Consider the following 20,700-nt stretch of genomic DNA (forward strand, 5'->3'; position numbering starts at 1 on the left):
TGGTAATACTTCTGGATATTAATTGGTTTATAAATAGAAAAAGGAGAAAGCTGCAACACTGCAAATTGTGTAGCAGTTTTGTAGGTGAGTTTAAAGAAGAGCACTCCGTGAGTACTTTTAAATAGGAATATCACTTATGAGCACTCAAGTTTAACTTGCAGTGACCTTGGTCAGAGTTCTGGGTCCCACTGCAGGAGTGGCTGTGGAGGTGGCATTCCCTGCCAGCCCATGTCCGGGTCACAGAGGGGACCTGCCCCCGGAGTGCTGGCCCTGAGAGGTTTCTTACACCCAGGGTTCCCTGGGGGTCCTGCCAGCCCCAAGGCTGCCATGTGTCCCTGTGCTCCTGCTCCAGGCAGGCAGCAGAGCACATCTTAGACCAGGCGTGAGGAGACACCTGGGCACAAAGTCACACCAGCACAGTTCCATTCTGGGGGGCAAAGGGATGATCTGTCTTTTTCAGCATGACCACCACATCTTCATGTCTTGCACTGCTTCGAGTATTATGGAGAGGAACTTTAACACTGCTGATAACGCCCATTTCTGGTCTTAATGGGTGTAAATTCTTTTTGAAATCACAGCTTTTTTATACCAGCAGTTTTCTTTGGCCTACCTGTCTGATTTTGGATGGGTAAAAGAATCTACTTTGTTTGTCTCAAAAGGGAAAAGACAAAGCCTAGAGTAAAAATTAATAGCACATCTTAAAATCCATTACAACATCTCCCTTTTTTCTGACTAAAAGTGAGTGAAAAAGTCCTCTCTAGAGGAAATAAAGAAGAAGTTATTACAGCTTTCACTTTTTTGTAGAGTATGAAAAAGCTTTCTGTATGTTAAACAGTCTTGTGGACATCTGGCATGATTGGTTTTAATCTGCTGACTAAAAAGTCAGGATTAAATCTTGCTTTACACCTCTTTGTATTGCGGTCAGTAAAGTGACAGAGCTGCCCTGAAACAATGGCACTACTTATTCCACCCAATATGCCATGTGGTAGATCACCCCCTTTTTCAGCACCACTTCTCTGCAAAGACAATGAAGCATCTGGTGGGGTTTTCCTGTGTCCAAGATATTTTTTGTCAGTAATTTCACTCAGCCGCTCTGCTTAGCTCTCCCTCGGTGCTACTTTTTGAGACGGGGTTTGCCAAATCCAGTGGCAAGAGGTCAGGAGGCCAAAGTGATGAATTTTTATGTGCCTGTTCCTTGTGTTTCTGCTCAGTCATGATTCTTTGCGCGCTGTGCTGCCTCTGAAAGGGAGCCACAGTGAGCAATTTGTCCTCCCGGGCTGTGGAGAATGGGGAGGCAGATGAGTTAAAGTGGCGTGTACGACTGCGGACAGAGCCGCGCACAAATGTTTCCTGACGGCCGAACAGAATCCTCCTGTCACTATTCAGCGCAAGAGGGGCTTGGGAGATTTGTAGCCTGTTGGCTTTCGATCAAGTGACAAATGAATTTAACAGCACTTAAAGATACAGCAGAAAGAATAGCACTTCAGCAGCCAGCCCCAGCTGTGAGTTCTAAGTGATGCTGCGTTAACACTTCTGAACTCGCATTTTTCCCTCTCTTAGCATCCTTGGGAGCTCTCTGTTTCTTCTGTGTTTCTCAGCGTGTTTGAATCCTGATTTGCTTTAAGGAAAAAAATTTCATCTGTGTTTCAGAAACTCTTTAGAATGGGCTTTCTGGTTGTTGGCCCAGTTGGGTCCCATCCCCTCCAGAGAGTCACTGGTCCTTACAAGCAGGAGGGCCCTGGTAGTCACACTTCTGGCACAGCTTTCTGTCCCCACTCAGCAGTGCTCTCTGACACCCACCAGGGTCCAATGAGCCAGGGATCAGCATCCATTGCAGGGTTAAATCCCTCTGGATCCCCAGCCAGTGCTGTGAAGTTGCTGGTCCTCCAGGTCTTTCTCTGATCAGCTGTGTCTCAATAACTGGCTGAGGGCTGTTGTTGGTCGGCAGCTAAGCTTTGGACCTCTCAGTGAAGGCCGTGCCCTAGGGAGTGTTGAACATTGCAGTGCTGCACAACTCGTCCTTCTCACACCATCCCAAACCACACCAGAGGGGATGCAGAGCTGCCTTACCAGGATCGTGAAGAGAGGTGGTACATAGAATACACCACCTTGTTTCCTTTCTCCACACCGTTTCTGTGTGTTGCCAGTCATTATTGGGAGTGGGGTGTGTACGCAGGCTGATCTGTCTGTCCATTTTACCCTTCATCAGGGAGGATGTAGCAAACCTTGGATCCACACCCAGCACAGTATTTTACAAAGATATCCTTTAATCATTTTGTCCAAAAAACATTTACTTCAATGTGTGAATAAGGGCTCCTGGAAATGGGAGTACTCCATGATGATTTGTGTCTTTTTGAAGAGAACTGCTGGGCAACGTGCCTGGGGACAGCCCTGCTGTTCAGAGGGATCAGGGTGCTGCCACAGCCAGGTACTTGGCACCTGCATGACCACAGCGATGGGAGAGGCACAATTCAGCAGTCCCAACTCATGGCTCTCCGAGCTATTTGAACATAACTAGCTGAAAAGGATTATTTGAACTTACAGGCTGCTGGACTCATATTCCATTTCAAACGTGAATAAAGGAGCAAATGATGTGGAACGAGACAGGGAGTACATTGATGAGAAATGAATGAGATATGGCAGGATGAAAAGTAGTTGAGTCAGAGAGGCTGGACAAACGGGAAAAAAAGGGGAAAAATACAGTAAGGAAATGGTCCACGTGCTGCATCAGCAGGGCATCACCTGGTCAGCCAGGTTTTAGTCTCACCATAACACCATACAGCATGTTTCAGTTATCAACACAGTGAATTTTGCATTCCCAGCTTGTTCAGGTCTGGAAAACAGATACATGAGATGGAAATTATTTTCCTGTCATGTTTGTTTCCTTAAAAAGTAAAGTTAACTTGGAGGAAGGGTGCTTTTTTTCCCATAGACAGGAAACAGTAGAAGAAACATGGGCATCTCTCCCACTTTGCTGTTCATGATTGTGACGAGCTGATGATTTGAATGGCACATGTCCATCCTGGAGGGCACACGTCCATCCTGGAGGGCACCTGTCCATCCCACAGTTGTGCTCAGGCCTAGCAAGAGCCCAGGCCTCAGCTGCTGGCAGCCCACAATGCACTCATGCCTCATGCAAGTCACTTTCCTATTCTGCATCTCAATTCTGTCTTTGTTTAAGGGACTAATTTTTTTTTTCTGTTTTGCATAATAGGAAGAAGAAACAAGTTTTTTACTTCTTTATATTTCTAATTTTGTCATTAAAAGTATTCAGTAGCTGCATAAAGGCATCTATATTTTAGGTACATACATGGTTTGATTTCAGAATTGCCCAGCATTTCATGTTTTAGGAGTCAGCTCCTGATGATAGCTACTGCTGGGAGTCTACTTTGTGGGAGCCAAAGGCTCACACTCTCCAGAGGTAAAGCCTTGATCTTGAGCTGTGTCACACCATTGATCTTGTATAAAACTCTACATTAATTTAAAGGACAAACTCCTGAATTTTGGCAGTGCTGGTTAGGAGTGTTTCTGAACCTGTGCTGAAGTCAGATGGAAGCAAGGGGCTGGCTGTGCCTGCAGTGCTGGTGCGCTGGGTCAGGACTCCCTGCGAGGGTTAAGGAGGATGAGGCTGACAGACTGCAGTTACCTGGAAACCTGCAGTGTCCAGTTCTGGAAGGGAGTCAAGAAGCACCAAAGAAATTTCTTAGATGTTGTCTGAAATTTTTGCTACTCAGTGTTAGTGCTCCCGTGTTTAATTTCTTATGGTTGTAAGAAACCATGACATTTGGAGGCAGCAGAAACACAAACACCATCAGCACAAACACAGGCAAATGTTACTGCTCAAAACTAAGGCAGTTGCAAGGCACATGGGAGCAGATGGGGTTCACAAACTGTTTTGCTTTTAAAATGAAAAGAAGTAGAGGTTCTCAGTCAGCAAGATAGATAAAAGCAAACTTAGCTACAAGGAGAGAAACTGCCTCTCATTTCATTCCTTCTGAATTCAGGAGGACAGAAACATTTTTCTACAGAAATAGACTTTCATCACAGATTCTGTGTGCTTCACCAAAGTCTTTGCTGAACAGAAACAATACACCCAGTCCTCTGCTTGGTCAGCTGGAGTGAAAAAGTGTAAGTGCTCTGAAGGTTTCCAACAAGGAATTTTTCAAGCTGGTACTGCTGCTTGACCAAAGCAGAAAAAATAATGGAAGAGAAATAATAGAATGTCTGAGTAAATCTGAAGAGGTTCACACCTTATGGGACAAGACAGCATATATTGCATATATTTCCCTAGGAAGAGTTGAACTGTTCCAGTTCCTGTAATATGAAAAAGCAAATAATTGTCTTTAAAAACATCCCTAGGACTACTTGACATCAAGTAGTGAAGCAAAATTATTAGAGGGATGGACAGGAGGAGGGAAGGGATTTTTCTAGCACACTGCTTCCAAGTTCCAGCTCTTGTAGGGCTGTGGGTTTATCCAGATCTGATCAAAGTCCTGAATGCGTATTATCAGTGTCAGCAAGTGAATTTAAACTTAGACCTTAAAAAGGGGGCAGGGGAGCCCCTTTACCTTTGTTCGCAGAGGCCCCACACAGTTCCATGTCCTGATTCACACAGGTGCCAGAAAGCTCCCGGTGAATTGTTTGTGAATCAGTGTTTAGATGCTTCACTGCACCCAGGCTTGAGAACATAGTCAGGAAAACAAAATGAGGGAATGGAAAAAGATGTGCAACCTGACCAGAGAGCGAGAGAGAGAAAATGAGAAGGTAGTCAGCATGCAGGTGAATATGTCTGATGGAAAAGGAGTTCTGGCTTGATCTGTAATCTTGGGGAATCAGAGGCAGAGGCCTTTTGGATTTAATTCAGATTATTTTCTGAAGAAGGTAATTAAAAAGATAGTTGTCATTGCCACCAGCTGTTGGCACAGAGCAAAGCTGCTGAGGCCAGGGGCCACGGTGAGGGACCTCGGGGCTTCCTCCAGACCTAAAGAAGGACAGGCTGTGCCACCAACACATGGCACTGGGCTGGCCATTACAGCACTGAGCAAGCCATTCCAGCACCAGGCCGGCCATTCTAGGACCGAGCCAGCCATTCCAGACCTGAGCCGGCCATTCCAACCCTGAGCTGGCCATTGCAGCCCTGTGCTGGCCATTCCAGCCCTGTGCTGGCCATTCCAGCCCTGAGCCAGCCATTCCAGCCCTGAGCCAGCCATTCCAGCCCTGAGCCACCCATTCCAGCCCTGAGCCACCCATTCCAGCCCTGAGCCGGCCATTCCAGCACTGGGCTGGCTGCTCTGATGCCCTTCCCTGCCTGGGCTGGGTCTAAAGCGATGTGCTGTGCTTGAGACCAAAGAAAGACAAGCTGTTTCCAGGGGATCATTTATTATAGGGAGGCAGGAGATCTTTGGGAGAACTGGGACATGAGGATAGTGTTTTGGTGCTTAGCTTTTTTGGTCACAAACACCACCCAAAGAGGCATTTTAAAAAATCCCAGAATATCCCTGTGCCACAGATCAGTGGGAAGGATCTGTACAGAGGGAGCTAGAACGGGTCCGTAGGTCCTGGGGGTCTCCTGAGCCAGGCTCTCACTGGTGCTGCTGCAGTCTGCCTGTGAGGTTCAGTCCTGACATGGTACAGGCACAGCAGGGTCCTGTCGTGGGCAGTGATGTGCCCGCAGAAGGAGGGCCATGCACAGGGCACATGAGCTGTGGGGGCTCCCACTGTCCTTCCACCCAGCTCCTCCTCCACCTCTGCACCCCTGGACATGAGCTGACTCCTCTGGAAACATCCCAAGAGAAAGTAATTTTCCATAGAGATACTTTAAGTGGCTTCTCATTAATACTTGTTTGTATTTGTTCTTTATTCAAGTAACATTTATGTCACTGCTGAGTTCAATTCCTGCTCCTCAGAGCTAGCTTATTTGTATTACAAGTGTACTAACTGCTCTGGGACATTATTGCTATTTGCACACAGTTAGAGTTAACACAAGTTAATATATAGTCTAAAGGATATTTTTGCAATAGAAGTGTCTGTCCTCTCAGATAGGGTTTGATTGCTGCACCCTGGGGGACTGAGCCCAGTGATGCCCCTGACGTTTGGAGCATCTGTGAGGCCAAAAACCTCTGCGTGGCTCTTAAAAATCAGCCACGATGAGCCTCCATTTCAGGGGCGGGTAGAGTTTGAAAACCGCAGCGTTACCTGTCCTATAGCTAAATGCTCACCTACCATTCACTCAGAAAGTTACATTTAACTTTGTTTTTTCTCACTTGTAAATTTTATTTCTCTTACATCATGTGATTTGATGAATTTGCTGGTGGTGTATTCCCAATATCCAGGAAACTGTATCAGCCCCTCGCAGGAAAGGAGGAGCCCAAACAAGTCACATTCCTGTTATTCCCAAAGTAGCAAATCTTTTACCTTGCTGATTATTTCAAATACAATTTGCATCCAGATAATAATAAAAAAAGCATTTGATTATCCTAATTTAATAAGTCTCAGATTGATTTTGAGTCTTGAGCAGCATTTCAGAAGTATTTCACTGTCATAATTAGATGATACATGTACGTCTGTCTTTTCTGTCCTGCCAGAACCCACAGAGTATGTAACCTAAAATGAAATATCTTAAATTTAACTGATTTGGTTGCTCATGTGCTCAAGACCTTATTTCACCTGGCTCCTGTTAGCAGTCTTCAGACTCTGCACTTCTCTGCTGGCACTCACAGCCACAAACACGTCTGTGTCAATCCGTGCAGCTCACTGCAAATTGCAATGGCAACTACTGCTGAACTTTCTTAATTATAAAAGAGCAATGTATATTTTCTGCTTTCTTTTCTTTTTTTTTAGAAGAATTCAAAGTAATAATAAGTCCTAAGAAAAGTATTCAAATAATTGGGAAAAATAATACACATCTTTAGCATCAGTAGACAGGTGAAATAGCACAGGATGAGTGCTTGAATACCATGTTTTGGGGTTTTTTTCCCAAAAAAAGGTTTTTTTGGAGTCCTTACAAGCATGTAATATCTCACATATTAAGAGGTGGACTCAGGCTCAAGGCTGTTCAGAAAGCAGGAGTGTGAAATCAGTGAAAAATCAGCTGCAGTTTTCAGCTGAGCAGGAAGCAGCAGTGCAGTCCACAGCTGCTCACAGTGCTTCCATACAAACAGAATGTAAAATATATTATAGACTGTTGTATGCTTTATATATATAACACGATTGTTTTTACTGTAGGTGTGCAGAAATACAGTCTGAAACACTTGGCTGTGTAGTGTGTATGGGGGAGCAGGTGCATTTTGAAGGTGTATTATGCGGTAAATCAACAAGCTTTCCATTTCTGAGGATTGCCAAGTTTAGGAGAAATTACAGATTTGTCTCTTGCCAGTATAAAAAACCATTCCCTCCTAGCTTTGCCTAACAGGACATCTTTCTACATCCCAAGGCCATTGTCAGGAAAGTTGTTGTTATGTTTTACAATTCAATACACATAAATTATCACAAAAAATTTTTTCAAAAGTACTACAAAGCATCTACCTGTGTGGAGTATGGGAAAATAAGAATGAGACACAGCTGTGTTTGCTAGGGAAAGGCTGGATACTTAGCTGTCTCTCACCTCTGAATGCAACTCTCCTGTAAGCTTTTTAACCAAATCTTATTTCCAAAGAAAAAATATTAAAAAAAAAAATCAGTTATGTTGAGTTTTGATATCTGATTTCCCCTCTTCTGCCCTTGTAAAAGAGTACCTTTGAGGGAATACTCAGCAAGGAACAGTGGGTTTTCATAGCATTTTGATTTTCTTTACTAGCAACAAAAAACCCCTTCATAAGCAGACTTGCCTAAAAAGGCACATGGTCCCGAAAGTTTTCTGCTTGGGTGACTACGACTGTGTAGAAATTGAAAGGAGGAGGAAAAAAGGAGTGCTCCAGCTTGTATAAGAAATGAACCTTTGCCCAATCACTTTTGTCTGTGAATAAGGTAACTTTTTGTGCATGTGAAATTTGAAAGCAATAAGGTATGTGGGTCCTTTCTCTGTATCGGTTCTCAAGAGTCGATCGAGGGGTTTTTCTTTTGGAGACGGACTGAAGTTAGGAGATAAAGCAGCTCAGGGAAAAAAATGTTCTCAAGCAGATGCCTTTAAGAGACAGAAATCATGAATTTGTTGAATTGCAACCACTCTGGGGGTGGCTACAATGACTTTTTGACAGTGACAGTAACTCTGCCGTGTCTTTTCGAGCCCTTCTTTGGCCCATTCACTCTGGAAAGCTGCTTAAGCGCACTTAAGCGCATTAGCATTTGGATGCTCGGGGACCGTATTGACCCTCATTTGGAAAGTTTAAATGAGTGAAAGATGGAGCGATTTGTTAGGGCTTTAGAAACCAGCTTTAGAGAGCGGCGGGTTTTCCGCTCTGGTTTGTTCGGGTGCTTGTTCTAATCTGGTGTGCTGTTTGAAGGGACCAGACTGATTTGTGACACATGAGCCCAAAGCGCTCTTTTTTTGGGCTTGACCCGATTATGTGTCTGTGCTCTGAATTTCAATCAGTGGGTCGGAGGGAGCGCGGTTGGGAATGGCTCACTGCTGGATTACCTCACTGGCTCCGTGCGGACACAGATGGCCAAGCAGTCAGTGCATGTCTGAGGGACAAAAGGATCATCCGACAGGACGTGGTGGGTGCAAGGGAACAGGTAGGAGGTCTGTGCCTAAAGTAAGTGGTCCCAGAAGTGGAGCCTCCATGACGATCCCAATGTCATTCCTTCTCTTCCCTGACAGGGTGAGGTTTAACCAGCCACCACCAGCATCTTCCCTCTCTTCTTCTAAGCCTTCCAAAAAAAACACCTTAAAGTCCTGCAGAGCAGGTGAAGTTCTCCCAGGGCAGCCTGTGGTTGTGCCTGTGGGGCTAGTGCCCCTTGTGCCAGTGGAACCTCTGATTGTGCAGACACCTACAGGTGCTTTGGCATGTGCCAAGTATTTTAGGGTAAACCTGGAGTGAGACGTGTGTAATCCATGGACACGGCACTGCTTTTGGGGAGGGAGAAAACAGTCAGGAAAAGTTTGTCAGGAATGGACATCATTCATTCAGTGAGATGGGGAATCGGCACCTGTTCCATTCACAGTCTTGAAGAAAAATATCAGATCTGGGGTTTTTTACCAAATCACACTCAAGTTACCTATTTAAGATGAAGTTGCTCAGCTCGCTGCTTTTTTACAAACTTTACACAGTTTGTACTGTGGCAATAGGCAGGGGCCTTTATCAAGGATCAAATCTTTTATCGAGTGGGAGCAGAATGTCCATTGACACATTGTTCCCATTCTGGCACCAGTAACCTCAGCTGAGATCTAAAGTATTTGGAAGTAGATGGATTTTTGTTTAAATACATGTTTGGCATGTGTTTCTGCCTTCAGGAGAAAGTGAGAACGGGGAAGGGAGAAGTGAGCTATAGTTCATGGCCTTGTGTCTCATAGATAATGCAACTCTGGTAATGAATCCAAATATGAGTATTTCTATTTGTGAGAGGAAGAAGCATGTTGTAGGATGTGAAATTCTATTATCCTGTTAACACAGAACATTTTACAAGTGAATATTATGCAAAATGAAAATCTATTGTCTGGCCCTTATGAAAAGGAATGGAGCAGGCAGAGCAAGAGAAGTCTCTGCTTTGCCTTTCCTTGACTGAGTTATTTTCTTTAGCATGCTTTTGTTAAGAACCTCTAGCAAAATAAGTTTTTATTCAGGATGGCCTTTGCCAGTATCCATATCTAGGGCTGTGCACAGATCCCGTCAGCAGCTTGTGCCTCAGCTGCAGCTGAGGATGCTGAGCTGCCTCCCACATGCGGGGGCACATCTCTGCCTTTGAAAATTGCTGAGGTTTCCTCAGTTCCCCTTTCTGCCTGCTGCCTTGTGGTTGCCAGCAGTCAGGCAGAGGGGCAGGGGTACAACCTGTGCACAACCCTCATAGCTTTGCCCAGGCGGGGGGACTGCAGAGCTCAAGGTGAACCTGCCCACCCCTCCCCTCAGTTGAGATGTAGTCTAATCTATCCCTGCATTTGGAAGCTCTTAACATAGTTAAAGTTTCACTGAAAGTATAGATTCAGCGAATCTAAAGTATGTTTTTAAGTAAAATTTATGCTCAAGTGCTTTTGTAAAAGCTCCAGATTTCACCTGTTGCCATGCAGTGGAGCCAGCCCTTTAAATGGTCCATTCCCTGGTACTCCCCATTGCCAGGGAAGCTGGACCTCAGCCAGGAGAGTGGCCAATGGACCGAAGCCCCACTTCTGTGGAAATTCATACCTCTATTCCCGATGAAGTGTTGATTTATAATGTGTTTAGGCACCCAGTCCTCAGAATATCTAGAAATGTGACATTGTCTCTAATTTAAAGAATGCTGCACAGGGAATTTGCTATCCAGAGTAAACTGTGAAAGTTGCTGTCAGATTGCTCAGGCTTCCAAAGTGTACTTGGAAAATGAACTTACAGGGCAGACGTTTTTACAAACAAGAGTTAACCCACAGAACTGCAGTACCAATGTAGTTATCAGCTCTTAGAAACTGGCACAGAACCCAGCGAGGTGTGGAGTCATGAGCTGTAAGAAGTGGTTTGGAGGATGTTTACAAATAATGTGTGATACCTGTGAAAGAACGTGTTTGCATGGGAGCAAGTTTAAAGACTATTTGCCTTATATGATTGATACTTTCTTAATACTGCCTGTTTCTCTCCAAATGGTAATTCACGTTATTGTTTCAAGTCCATCATGAGTGGGAGTGACTTAAATTAGCAATGCTTTGTATTTTGACCTACAGCAAATCGTATTTCCAGGTGGGCATCGAAGATACATCAACTGATAATGTTCAATTAAATCTGGCCTTCTGTTGTGTATAAACTTGTTTCCCTTTCTCCCTTTGTGTTTTTCTTAGACACTATGTGCAAAGGCCACCATGCAGACCATCCGGGCAGCTGACACAAATGAAGTAGTCAAGCTAATATTTCGTGAATCTGATAATGACCGAAAGGTAAACAACTTAATGCCCTCAGCACCCCTGTGTAAATAGAAACGGTGTTGAATGTTCACTTTCTTTTCTACAAAGCATGAATATAGTTGTTCCAAACTGATAATGTAGAGGGAGGGGAGGGATATAGATTGTCACACCTAATGCTCAGTTAATTGGATCTGTTTAAGTGATCGCCAGCCAAGTAAATGGGCCAGCTGACAAGGGGCTTTGGACATGTGCAAATGTTGTGTGGTTTTAAAGGACTGCATGTCTCTGGAAGGGTCACTGCCAGCAGCTGGGTGTTGGGCAGCCAAGTCCGAGAGCTTTGCTGACCTTTCTCCTCTATTTATTTATTTTTATTTTTTTTAGGTTATGCTGCAATTAGAAAAGAAGCTCTTTGACTATTTTAATCAAGACGTATTTAGAGATAACAATGGCACTGCGGTAAGTTCAGTGCTAAACACTTTTGAAGGAATAACTTGGCAAGTCACATACAAATTGCATTTCTCTAACCAGCCCTTTATCCTTATCAGCTGTCCTGTCTGCAGAATGAGAAGAACCAACACAGTAACTGCTCCAGATTTCCTCATCACTGAGCCAGTTATTTAGTGTACAGGTTCTTAACTTTGGTGTGTTTACCGTCTTTTTCATAGAAAAAAATTGTAAATTAAATGTATATGACAATTCGCTTTTCTTCTCTATCCTCTGATCTGCATTTCTTCAAGCATCCTGTTTCATTACTAGCTCTTCATAGTGCACCACAGTAACTTAGGAAAAGCCCTTCATGCAAAGCTGTTCTGAAAATACTAGGGTCTTCTGAGTGTGCAAAATATACTAGAAACACAAGAATAAGTAGAGTAGAAATCTCAAACCCTGCAGCTGACTGTCACTGTTCAGGCAATCAAAAGGCTTCCCAAGAGGATAAAGCAGACAGGGAACACTAATGCTCTGATTTGAAATAAGGACTGTGATTTTTCTGTGAAAAGTGGCATTATATTTTCTTTAACGTGATTTTATTTCATTTTGGAAAATCTGTGTATCACTGCTTGCAGCTTTCTCTGTTTCATCTAAGGTTCCTAGGAGTTAGGTATCTAAAGGAATACGTTCTCTGCCTGCTCACACAGCGTGTGGCTGCTTTGTGCCAGGGATAGGATGCACACAGGATCCATGACTGTCCCTCTCTCTCCTCTCCTCTCTTCTCCTCTCCTGCTACAGCTCATTCTCCCACTGTGCACAGAGAGCTGGGCTACTGGAGGGCTCTCTGTGAGGCTCTAGGGCAAGGAGGGCAGCTGAAGCCCTGGTACCCTCTCTGGTTTTTAAGTGGACTTCACCTAGGAGATTAATTCCATGTGAGAATCTGAGATCTCACTCATTTGTTGAGGCCAGAAGAATTTGAGGAGTGAGACCCATGAGGGAAGCGAAGGTTGGGTTCCCCTTTCAGCACCTGCTGCCATCCCATCCCAGCGTGACTCGTGTGTCCTGTGTGCTCGCCTGTGTGGGCAACGTGCCTTCAACACACTGTGAGATCACTTTGGGGGTTGCTGGTTTTAAATTCACAGGGTGAATGCATCCTAGGGAAATACGTAATGTTTCTTTCACTGATGTTTTGCAGTTTTGGGGACATTTAATTCAAAGCAATAACTCTACTCCCAATTCCATACTAATGCCATTCCTGTCCCAGCTTTTCCTCCATGTGTATTGTTGTAATAACTTTTTTAGCTTTTTGTTTAAGAAGAACTCAAGTGTCTGTCATCTGTATTTTCCCCCAGTATATTCCTGAAGCTGAGCAGAGCTGTTCCTGGTGGTGCCATTTGCCATGTCCCAGTGGTATTTTGGGTGGCTGCTGGTTGATTTGCATACAGGGCCACAGGGTGTGAAGGCACAGGCAGAATCCCACTTAAACAAATTCCATTTCAAAATCAGTAGTCATTTCTTTCGTGCATCAAGAAGCGGGAAATCTTCCAGATCAAACATGGAAGAAAAAGATAAATGATATAATGAGCCATTGGAGATAATCTAATCTTCATGGTCTAGTTAAACACGCAGCACCATGATCACTAAAAACAAACTACCTCTCTAAAAGGATAAATGTCTCTGTGCCGAATTCAACCCAAAAAATCCATCGCATCCTTCATCAACCGCCGGTCTTGTACCAGCCTGACAGAAATTTAATTCAAGCTGGCTCCTGAAAATAATTATTGTATTTTAAGAGTAGTAATCATTGGTCGGGACATGATTGAATGTGTCCATGCCTATTGACTTTTTCTATGATTTATAGCTTTGTTTAGTCGATATTCCCATCGAAATTGTATAATTAATTATAAGTGGGGCTGTCAGGTCTGCAGGATGGAGTGCCCTGATGAGTATTTGGGAAGATTAAATTTTCCTTAGCTGTACCAATGCAAGGCTTGGGAATTTTCACAGCACTGTGGCTGTTGGATAAAGATGTTTTCTGTGTGTTTAGCAACTGCTTTAGCTCAAAATCCATTGATTTTTCTGAGGGTATTTTTTTATCAGTGCAGTGTCTCTTCAGTAACATTGGAATGTGTACAGATGTGGCAAAACCTGACAAATATTTATTATCAACAGGCTACTTTATCATTGTCCATACACAGTTATTCCTTCCTTTTTATGTTGTAATCAACAAAAAGGATCTTAAGATATATTTATAAAAATGATTATTTTTTATGAAAAATCTGATATAGGTACAAATTACCTGTTTAACAGAAATTCAGTTTGAAATGCATACAGTAATCCATCAGGTCTAATTTTTCCAAACTAATCTGTATCTTACCTGACTTATCTGTACCTTATTCCGAAGTTAGCTTAGCAATTACCTCTATTGATTATCTCTGAGTGCAGTGACCGTTCTGTATCATTGTGTTTCAGAAAGGAACACCCAGATTTATCCAGCTCTATGGTGATAGGAAAAAGAGAAAGCCTGTTTGAAAACAGCTGTAGCAATAATGCAAAGCTGTCTTAATACTGAATTCCTGTGTTCTGAATTGTATGTCAAACTTGTGCTTCATCAGATGGACCAGGGTGTGACCATAACCACACTGAGCTGTCACGTGTGGGTGTGTGGGGAGGGTGTTACAGGGCACCGGGACAGGTGGGACAGGAGGAGGGACAGTGTGTAGAGCTCCACTTTAGTGTCAGGCAGATCCCTGTTGCTTTCTAATTAGCAAAAGCTTGGCACCTCTGACCTGGATGGTGGGACGCAGCCAGGCTGTGCTGATCAGCTCCATGGTGTCCTCCTGCTTTGGGGGCTTGCCCATGGGAGCGTGGCAAAGCACAAATGAGGCTTCTCTCATCTGCTCACACCTTCCCAGAGGCAGCATCCCCCAGGTGGGAGCCACCACTGTGCCCCCACTGCCCCTCTGTGCCCAAAGCACCCAAGGGGTCCCCGCAGGGGGCTCAGAGCACCCTGACCCCTCCCATGGACTTCCCCAGCAGGTCTGTGGTGCTGTCCACACTTCTGAGCTCCGTGGCTCACCGGTACATCACTCACACAAAACTTGGTTGTAGCTTTGGATTTTCCAGCCTTTCAGTGATAGAAATCAGCTTTCAGAGAGGAGCAGTGTGCAGGGGGTTTTTGAATAAACTTACACTTCTACCAGGTATTTTCAAATTCCGTAATTGTTTACGATAGATCAAGCTGTAAGTGGTTGTTTTTTTTCAAAAGGAGTTCCCTCTTAATTTCAAAACACTCAAAAGAAAAGCAAGCGAGGAGTAATTATTTAATGAAAAAATTATAATCATGTTATTGATTTGTACCAAAGAACCACAAGCTAAATTGTATTTCTTTAGTAGTCAATTAAATAAATATATATTAAGAATGTAAAAACCTGTAATGACTACAGAGGAATGATTTAATCATTAGGAATCATTTTATAATCTTTAACCGCAATCAGAAATGAGGAATGGTGCCGACATTCCTGTCTTTCGTGTGATCCATGTTAAAGAATCAATCCACGTAGAAGCTAATGCAGAGTCCTTAAGATTTGGACCACAACTGTGTAATAAAAGTAATCAGTGAATTAATTGTCTTAGGAATGGAATCTGATGTTACTCCTGCTAAAATCATGATCTCTTTTGCACATTGATGTTTGTGGGAGCTGGTGACTAGTGGTGAAGTGCTTGCTCTCGTGGTCCTGCTGTCCCTGGTGGTCCTGGGCTCTGCTGCTCCTGCCCCTCACCAGCCCCTCTGCCAGCCCTTGTCTGTGCCTGAGCTCAGCTGCTTAGGGCACATGGATTAGCCCAAGGGTGCTGCTGCACAGCTCCGGAATCACCAGATGGTTCAGACGGCACTGGTGCCGTACCAGCATTCATCCCAAACCATATCTGAGAGTGTTACACTGAAAAGCCTGGTGATTTTCAGCCTGAATTTGCAAGGAATGGAAGTGGTTCCATTTCTTACTCTTAATTGTCCAGCGGTTCTCTTGATGCAGAGGGCAGACAGTGAACTCCTATGGAGAGTATGTTCTTACTCAGTTTTGAACAGTGAACTCCCTTCACAGAATAAATTCCCTTTATTCTGTGTGTCTGTTCAGCTTCAAGTGTTATGGTATGAGAAGAAACTTATAACATGCTGTAAAAACGGATTGAGTAATAAAGGTCTTGTTCTCCTTCTGAGAAGTAGTGATTTAAAGTGATCTGTTATCGTGCTAATTAACTTAGAGGTGTTGTTGCAAACAGTTGAGGCAAACATACTTTTAAATTGTGAGTAATTTATTTGTGGGTTTTTTTAGTATTCCCAGGAAATCATGAAATGATATGCAAATTGAGCAGAAAGGTTTAGTCCATGAGGGACCTCTATTAAGCTTTTTGTGGGAATACGTGTGCTGATGAAGGTTAAGGATCTGGTGTCACTGAAAATGTATTAATCAACAGACAAGATATAGCACAATGCACTCTTTCCAATGGCCTTGGCTCTGACCCTTTTAAAGATAATGGGAATACTGTCCACTAGGAACTAGATTAGGACGATCAAGTGCATTTCATCAGGGTTTGACTTGAACCATGATCCCAGAGGTGAAAAGGCAGAGGTTTATCCACTGAGCCAACCAGCCCCTGTCCAGATAAAATCTTGAATATGATGTATAAGGGCAAATTAGGATAGAGGAAGGAAATTGATTGCTTAGGACCATTGCTATCCTGGACTGGTCATAAGGAAATCCTGTGCATCCTGAAACTGCCTCTCTTATTTAAGCTGGTCCTCTGAGATGCCTGATTTTCATAAAATACTAGTAGGAAAATGGCTTCTTGCTCTGTTCTTTTATTCAGAAACAGCATTCTCATGCTTGGAATTGCATTTGCTTAAGTTAGTGGTTAGTTGATATGCCATTGGATAAACTGCAGAATGATCAATGACAGCGATAAGAAATATTACCAATAAATTGTTCTCACTAGGAAACATAAATGTAAAGCTACATTGCGACAAAAGTCAGTCCAGATGTGCTGGGTTAGGTATTTACTGCCAGCTTCAAATAAATAATTTATTCTGATGTAGAATTTGCCCACAGCACAAAGTTACAAATATTATTTCATGACCATTTGCCCTCTGTGCTGTTACACACAGCTGCTGTAAGCCTAAGGCTAATTCAGGTGTACTGTGCTATATTTATTTTTTTAGGCATTGGTCGTTCTTTAAGTCTAGTCCAAAGAGTAGGTTCAGCATCTGTATTTGCACTCTGTAATCCAGCCTGTAGTATGATCTGCTAACGTGCTTTGCCTAGGGTACCCTCTTTAACCTGTGTGACATGCAAAAGAATATCCAGGGAGGCAATGTTTGCACGTGCATTCCAGTCCTTCAGTTTATGGATCTCACCGTCACCCCTTACAGTTAGTATTTGTGCACACAAGAACCTTGCCTGGGCTTCCACATCTTGCCCAAAGCCTACAGCAAGCCAAATAAAGATAGAAAGGTGCTTAACTGTTTTTTCACCATCTCTCTGCAGTAGCCCAATCCTCTTGCACTCTCCAGGTACCCCTTACAACCTCCAGAGGGATGCCTGCATGCACAGAGATGGGCACACACGCATATAGACTAGCAAATAGTAAGTTTAACTTGAAGATTGATACTTAAGGACACTTTGATACAAAAAGCACAGCTAGAGATGAGAGTGGGGTACCCAGTTGCAAGGATGCAGCAATGGGTTCTGGTCCCTGGTCTGAAGACTTCGTGTATTTTTGTTACATAGGTGTGGAGAGAAAAACAGTATAGGAAGCACAAGCCTAAATCGTCATCTTGGCTGCTCCCAGGAGTGGTCCCACACCCCTCACTGCCTGAGCTCAGAGAGGTGGGAGCCCTGCCCAGCCTCCCCCAGCACCCAACTGCCGGCGCCCAGCAGCTCCACAGCAGTGGGGCACAAGTTTGAATCCCCACTGGTAGAGGAGCACCTCCAAAGTTGGGTGTCTGGAAGTTCCAGATGGATTTGTAGGGGGTATAAGATGGGTGACTGGAGCTCAGCAGACACCCCCAGGGGCACGCCTGGCACTCAGATGCCTCTGGGGTCTTGCCCATTCCCCAAAACACTCGTGTCAGCCAAGCCTGCCTTATAGGCCTTGTCTGGTGGAAGTTTCAACCCACAGTGGGAGTTTTGCCCAAGTAAGAAACATGTTTCATAGTCTTTCCTCAAGAAAGTCCCACTTTTAACCCTTTTCCAAGAATGGTTAATTCTGACCTGTATTCTCTGTATTTCATGCTTTTGCCAAATTGCAGTGGGACAAACTAACATTTCACAGTAACAGACATATAAAGTTTAATGAAATAATTGACTGAGTGTGTCACATTTGCAAGTAGGATATTCCTAATTAAAATCTTCTGGTTTTAAGGTCAGGGTCCACTTAGTTGCTCCTGACGTTTTGAGGGAGCTGTGTCACAAGCTGTTGTGCACGGTGTGTGAATTATTACAGTAACATTTTAGTGTCTGTTCCAGCAAAGCTGTGAAAACAGCAATTTGCATGAATGCAGTTTTGCAGAGGCACATTTTTTTAAATCAAGATAAGCACTGGAATCCTGAGAAAGTGAGTGACAAAATTCACTTTTTCCTATCAGAAAATGCAGTCGGCTGTGACCAGCTGGTAGTCACAGGGCACAGCCACTGGCTCGTGGGCCACACTGCCCTCACATCACTGTGATGTACTAGAGAGTATGGCTGGAGGGGTCGGGCTGGGGCACAGGGGGATGGAGGCTGTGGTCTCTGTGCTGCCTCTGGGATGCTCTGCCAGGGACAGCCAGTGGGAAGGATGGGATGTGATTGCTGCTGCAGGGCAGCGTTTGGGCAGGGAGAGCCCTTGGGCTGTGAAAGGCTCCTGTGGTCAGCAGAGAGTTCACTGATGCTGCAAGAGTGGGAGCTTGGGCTTAACCTGCATCGGTTACCTTCTTAACGAGTTTACCCTTTACAAGTACTGCAGTCTCCTTACTGAGAACTAATTACTTGAGTAGTACCACAGGTTCTGATTCCTGATTCAGTTTTTTTCGAGTAACAAAAGTCTCCAAGGATAATATCTGGATTCTCTGGTGCATACTGCAGATCAGAGGGGTGACTGAGCCCTGCAGCCAGCAGGATGTTGGACTGACAGCCTATCCATATCAGTAGTGTCAGCCTGAAGTCCATGGCTTAGATTGAAAGGATCCACACATGAAAATTAGGAAAACCGGAATTATATGCAAAATCCAAGTGTGTGAAATATCTGAAAGGGCTACCACCTGCACTGTAAAAACATGTGAGGGACACACAGTTGGAAAATGTTGAAAGCATAGTTTTACCCAAACCAGTGTCCACCACAGGACCAACAGGCATCGGGAGGCACTGGGCATCTCTCAGGACGGGAGATACAGCAGCATGTGGACCCTGAGGAGCCCTGGAGTCAGCTGGAATCCCCAGGTGTGGAGCACACCCACCCTGCTGCCATGTGCTGGGCACTTCCCTTGGGAAGTCAGCGCCCTGACCACTCCCGGTGTCACGAAGCTGCTCCAGGAAAGAGCCTGTGCCAGGTGCTCCTCAGCACTCCTATGGGGCAGCTGCAGCCATGGCCTCCCTTCCTGGGTAGAAATGTGGGAATGTGAGGAGTCAGGCTGGGAGACAGAGAAGGCAGCTCTAATGAGACAGGGCCAATAGCAGTCTCCAAGAATTGCTCTGCTGATCAATAGACATCAAGGTACGTGTGATTCTTTCTAGACATTTTAAGCAATCTAAATATTTCCGTAACAGGAATATTATTTTAAGATGCATTTTCAGAGCAGCTTTCTGAAGAAATTGGAATACTTATTAGAAAATTTTCCTGTGGTTTAAATCATTGGCACATCTCCTCAGAAAGAGAAGCATATTGGCAAAACAGGAACAAAACAGCATTTTCCTGGGGGAACTTCCTCTGAAATCAAAGATTTTCTGAATTAGTCCAGGCCCAGGGAGCCCTCCATGCCGACAGCTGTGTGCTGCTGTGCCTCCTCACCCCCCTGATGCTGAGAACAATCTATTCAATGCCATTTCTCTGTGCGCCATAGATCCACATTTATGTGGGCATTTGTGATTTGACAACACTGCCATTCAGGATGTATACATATGAAATAGAATATTAGACAAAACCAGCATAAGTGGTACGTTTATATTCAGTGATTTCAATTTTTTTCTGTTAAAACAGAATTTTAAGGAGTGGCTTATTGAGAGAAAGAAGATTAAGATTTAAAATATATAATAATGGATCATTTTACAAAGTCTTTGCTAGAGAAAGGAGGAGCTTTAAAATCAGGCAGAGTTATGTGTGACATTTTCATGGATAAGTGGGAGGAATCAGCATTTCCACAGACCTTGATTTGAAGTCAGTAGACTGCTGAATTAGTTTCTAAATAATTTGCTGTGACTGGAAAGCTGGATAAAATTACTGTATTTCCAAAAACTCTTGGAAAAAAACATGTGCTCTAGAAGACTGGCAAAGGAGGTTACGGTGATCAGTGTCCACATGTTTTAATTCTCTAAGGTCATTTCTGTATGCTCATATCCTCTTTTTGGTCTGAAACTTCATTTCCCTTTCACAGCTGTGAATTCTCTGGTGGGCCCTGCAGATGGATTTGATAAATGCTGCTAATATCACCTCCTGATCTACCAGTGCTCTGACTTTGGTCTGTAGGTCTTGATGAGTAATTGCCGTTGTTCTACTCCAATGACTGAATTAAGTTGCACTGTTTAAAGGGTTCATACGTGTGTGATTTTAGCCAAGGTGGTCCCTTGCAGTGCACCAATGGACACTGGCCTTTTACTGGTGCCTCGCTGCTTTAAACTGAAGCAACTAGAATTACCTTCATTTCTGCAACTGCCTAAACTCTGTTATAACCCTTTGATTACTGTCAAGCTACATAATATTGAAATTTAGTATTTTGTGCATCCTCTTCTCCTTCACTCTGGCACATAAATTCACATTTACAGCACTGCCAAGAGAAAGGGGGGAAAAGTAAAACTCCCTTCAGCAAGACAGCACAGCACCCTGGAAAACTAGCTGCCCTTAAGAGGCAATGAGCACTGCAGCTGGCACAGGCATCACCCCTAAACACCTGTAATACTCCTCAAATTAAATAGAAAATATCCTTTACTCCGAATGCAGTCGTTCCCACACACACTGCCTGGATTCCCTGCAGCGCGGGGTCACAGGGGCTCACAAGCAGTACCAACTATAGATATACTACTCGTATGGATGGCTGGTATTTTCATTTGGAAGGTGTT

At 44.0% G+C, this 20,700-nt stretch overlaps 1 protein-coding gene across 2 annotated transcripts in view; it reads left to right on the forward strand.

Annotated features, from left to right (window-relative positions):
* INPP5A (inositol polyphosphate-5-phosphatase A) overlaps positions 1-20,700 on the forward strand; it is a 192,722-nt gene that overhangs the window by 147,150 nt on the left and 24,872 nt on the right. For both annotated transcript variants that reach the window (XM_017809289.1, XM_017809287.1), the window contains exons 10-11: positions 10,901-10,996; positions 11,345-11,419. In XM_017809289.1, the coding sequence (XP_017664778.1) occupies positions 10,901-10,996; positions 11,345-11,419 (171 nt within the window). The remainder of the gene's footprint in view (positions 1-10,900; positions 10,997-11,344; positions 11,420-20,700) is intronic.

The sequence above is a fragment of the Lepidothrix coronata genome, unplaced genomic scaffold (assembly GCF_001604755.1).
Source record: "Lepidothrix coronata isolate B3197 unplaced genomic scaffold, Lepidothrix_coronata-1.0 Scaffold25, whole genome shotgun sequence".
Classification (NCBI taxonomy): domain Eukaryota; kingdom Metazoa; phylum Chordata; class Aves; order Passeriformes; family Pipridae; genus Lepidothrix; species Lepidothrix coronata.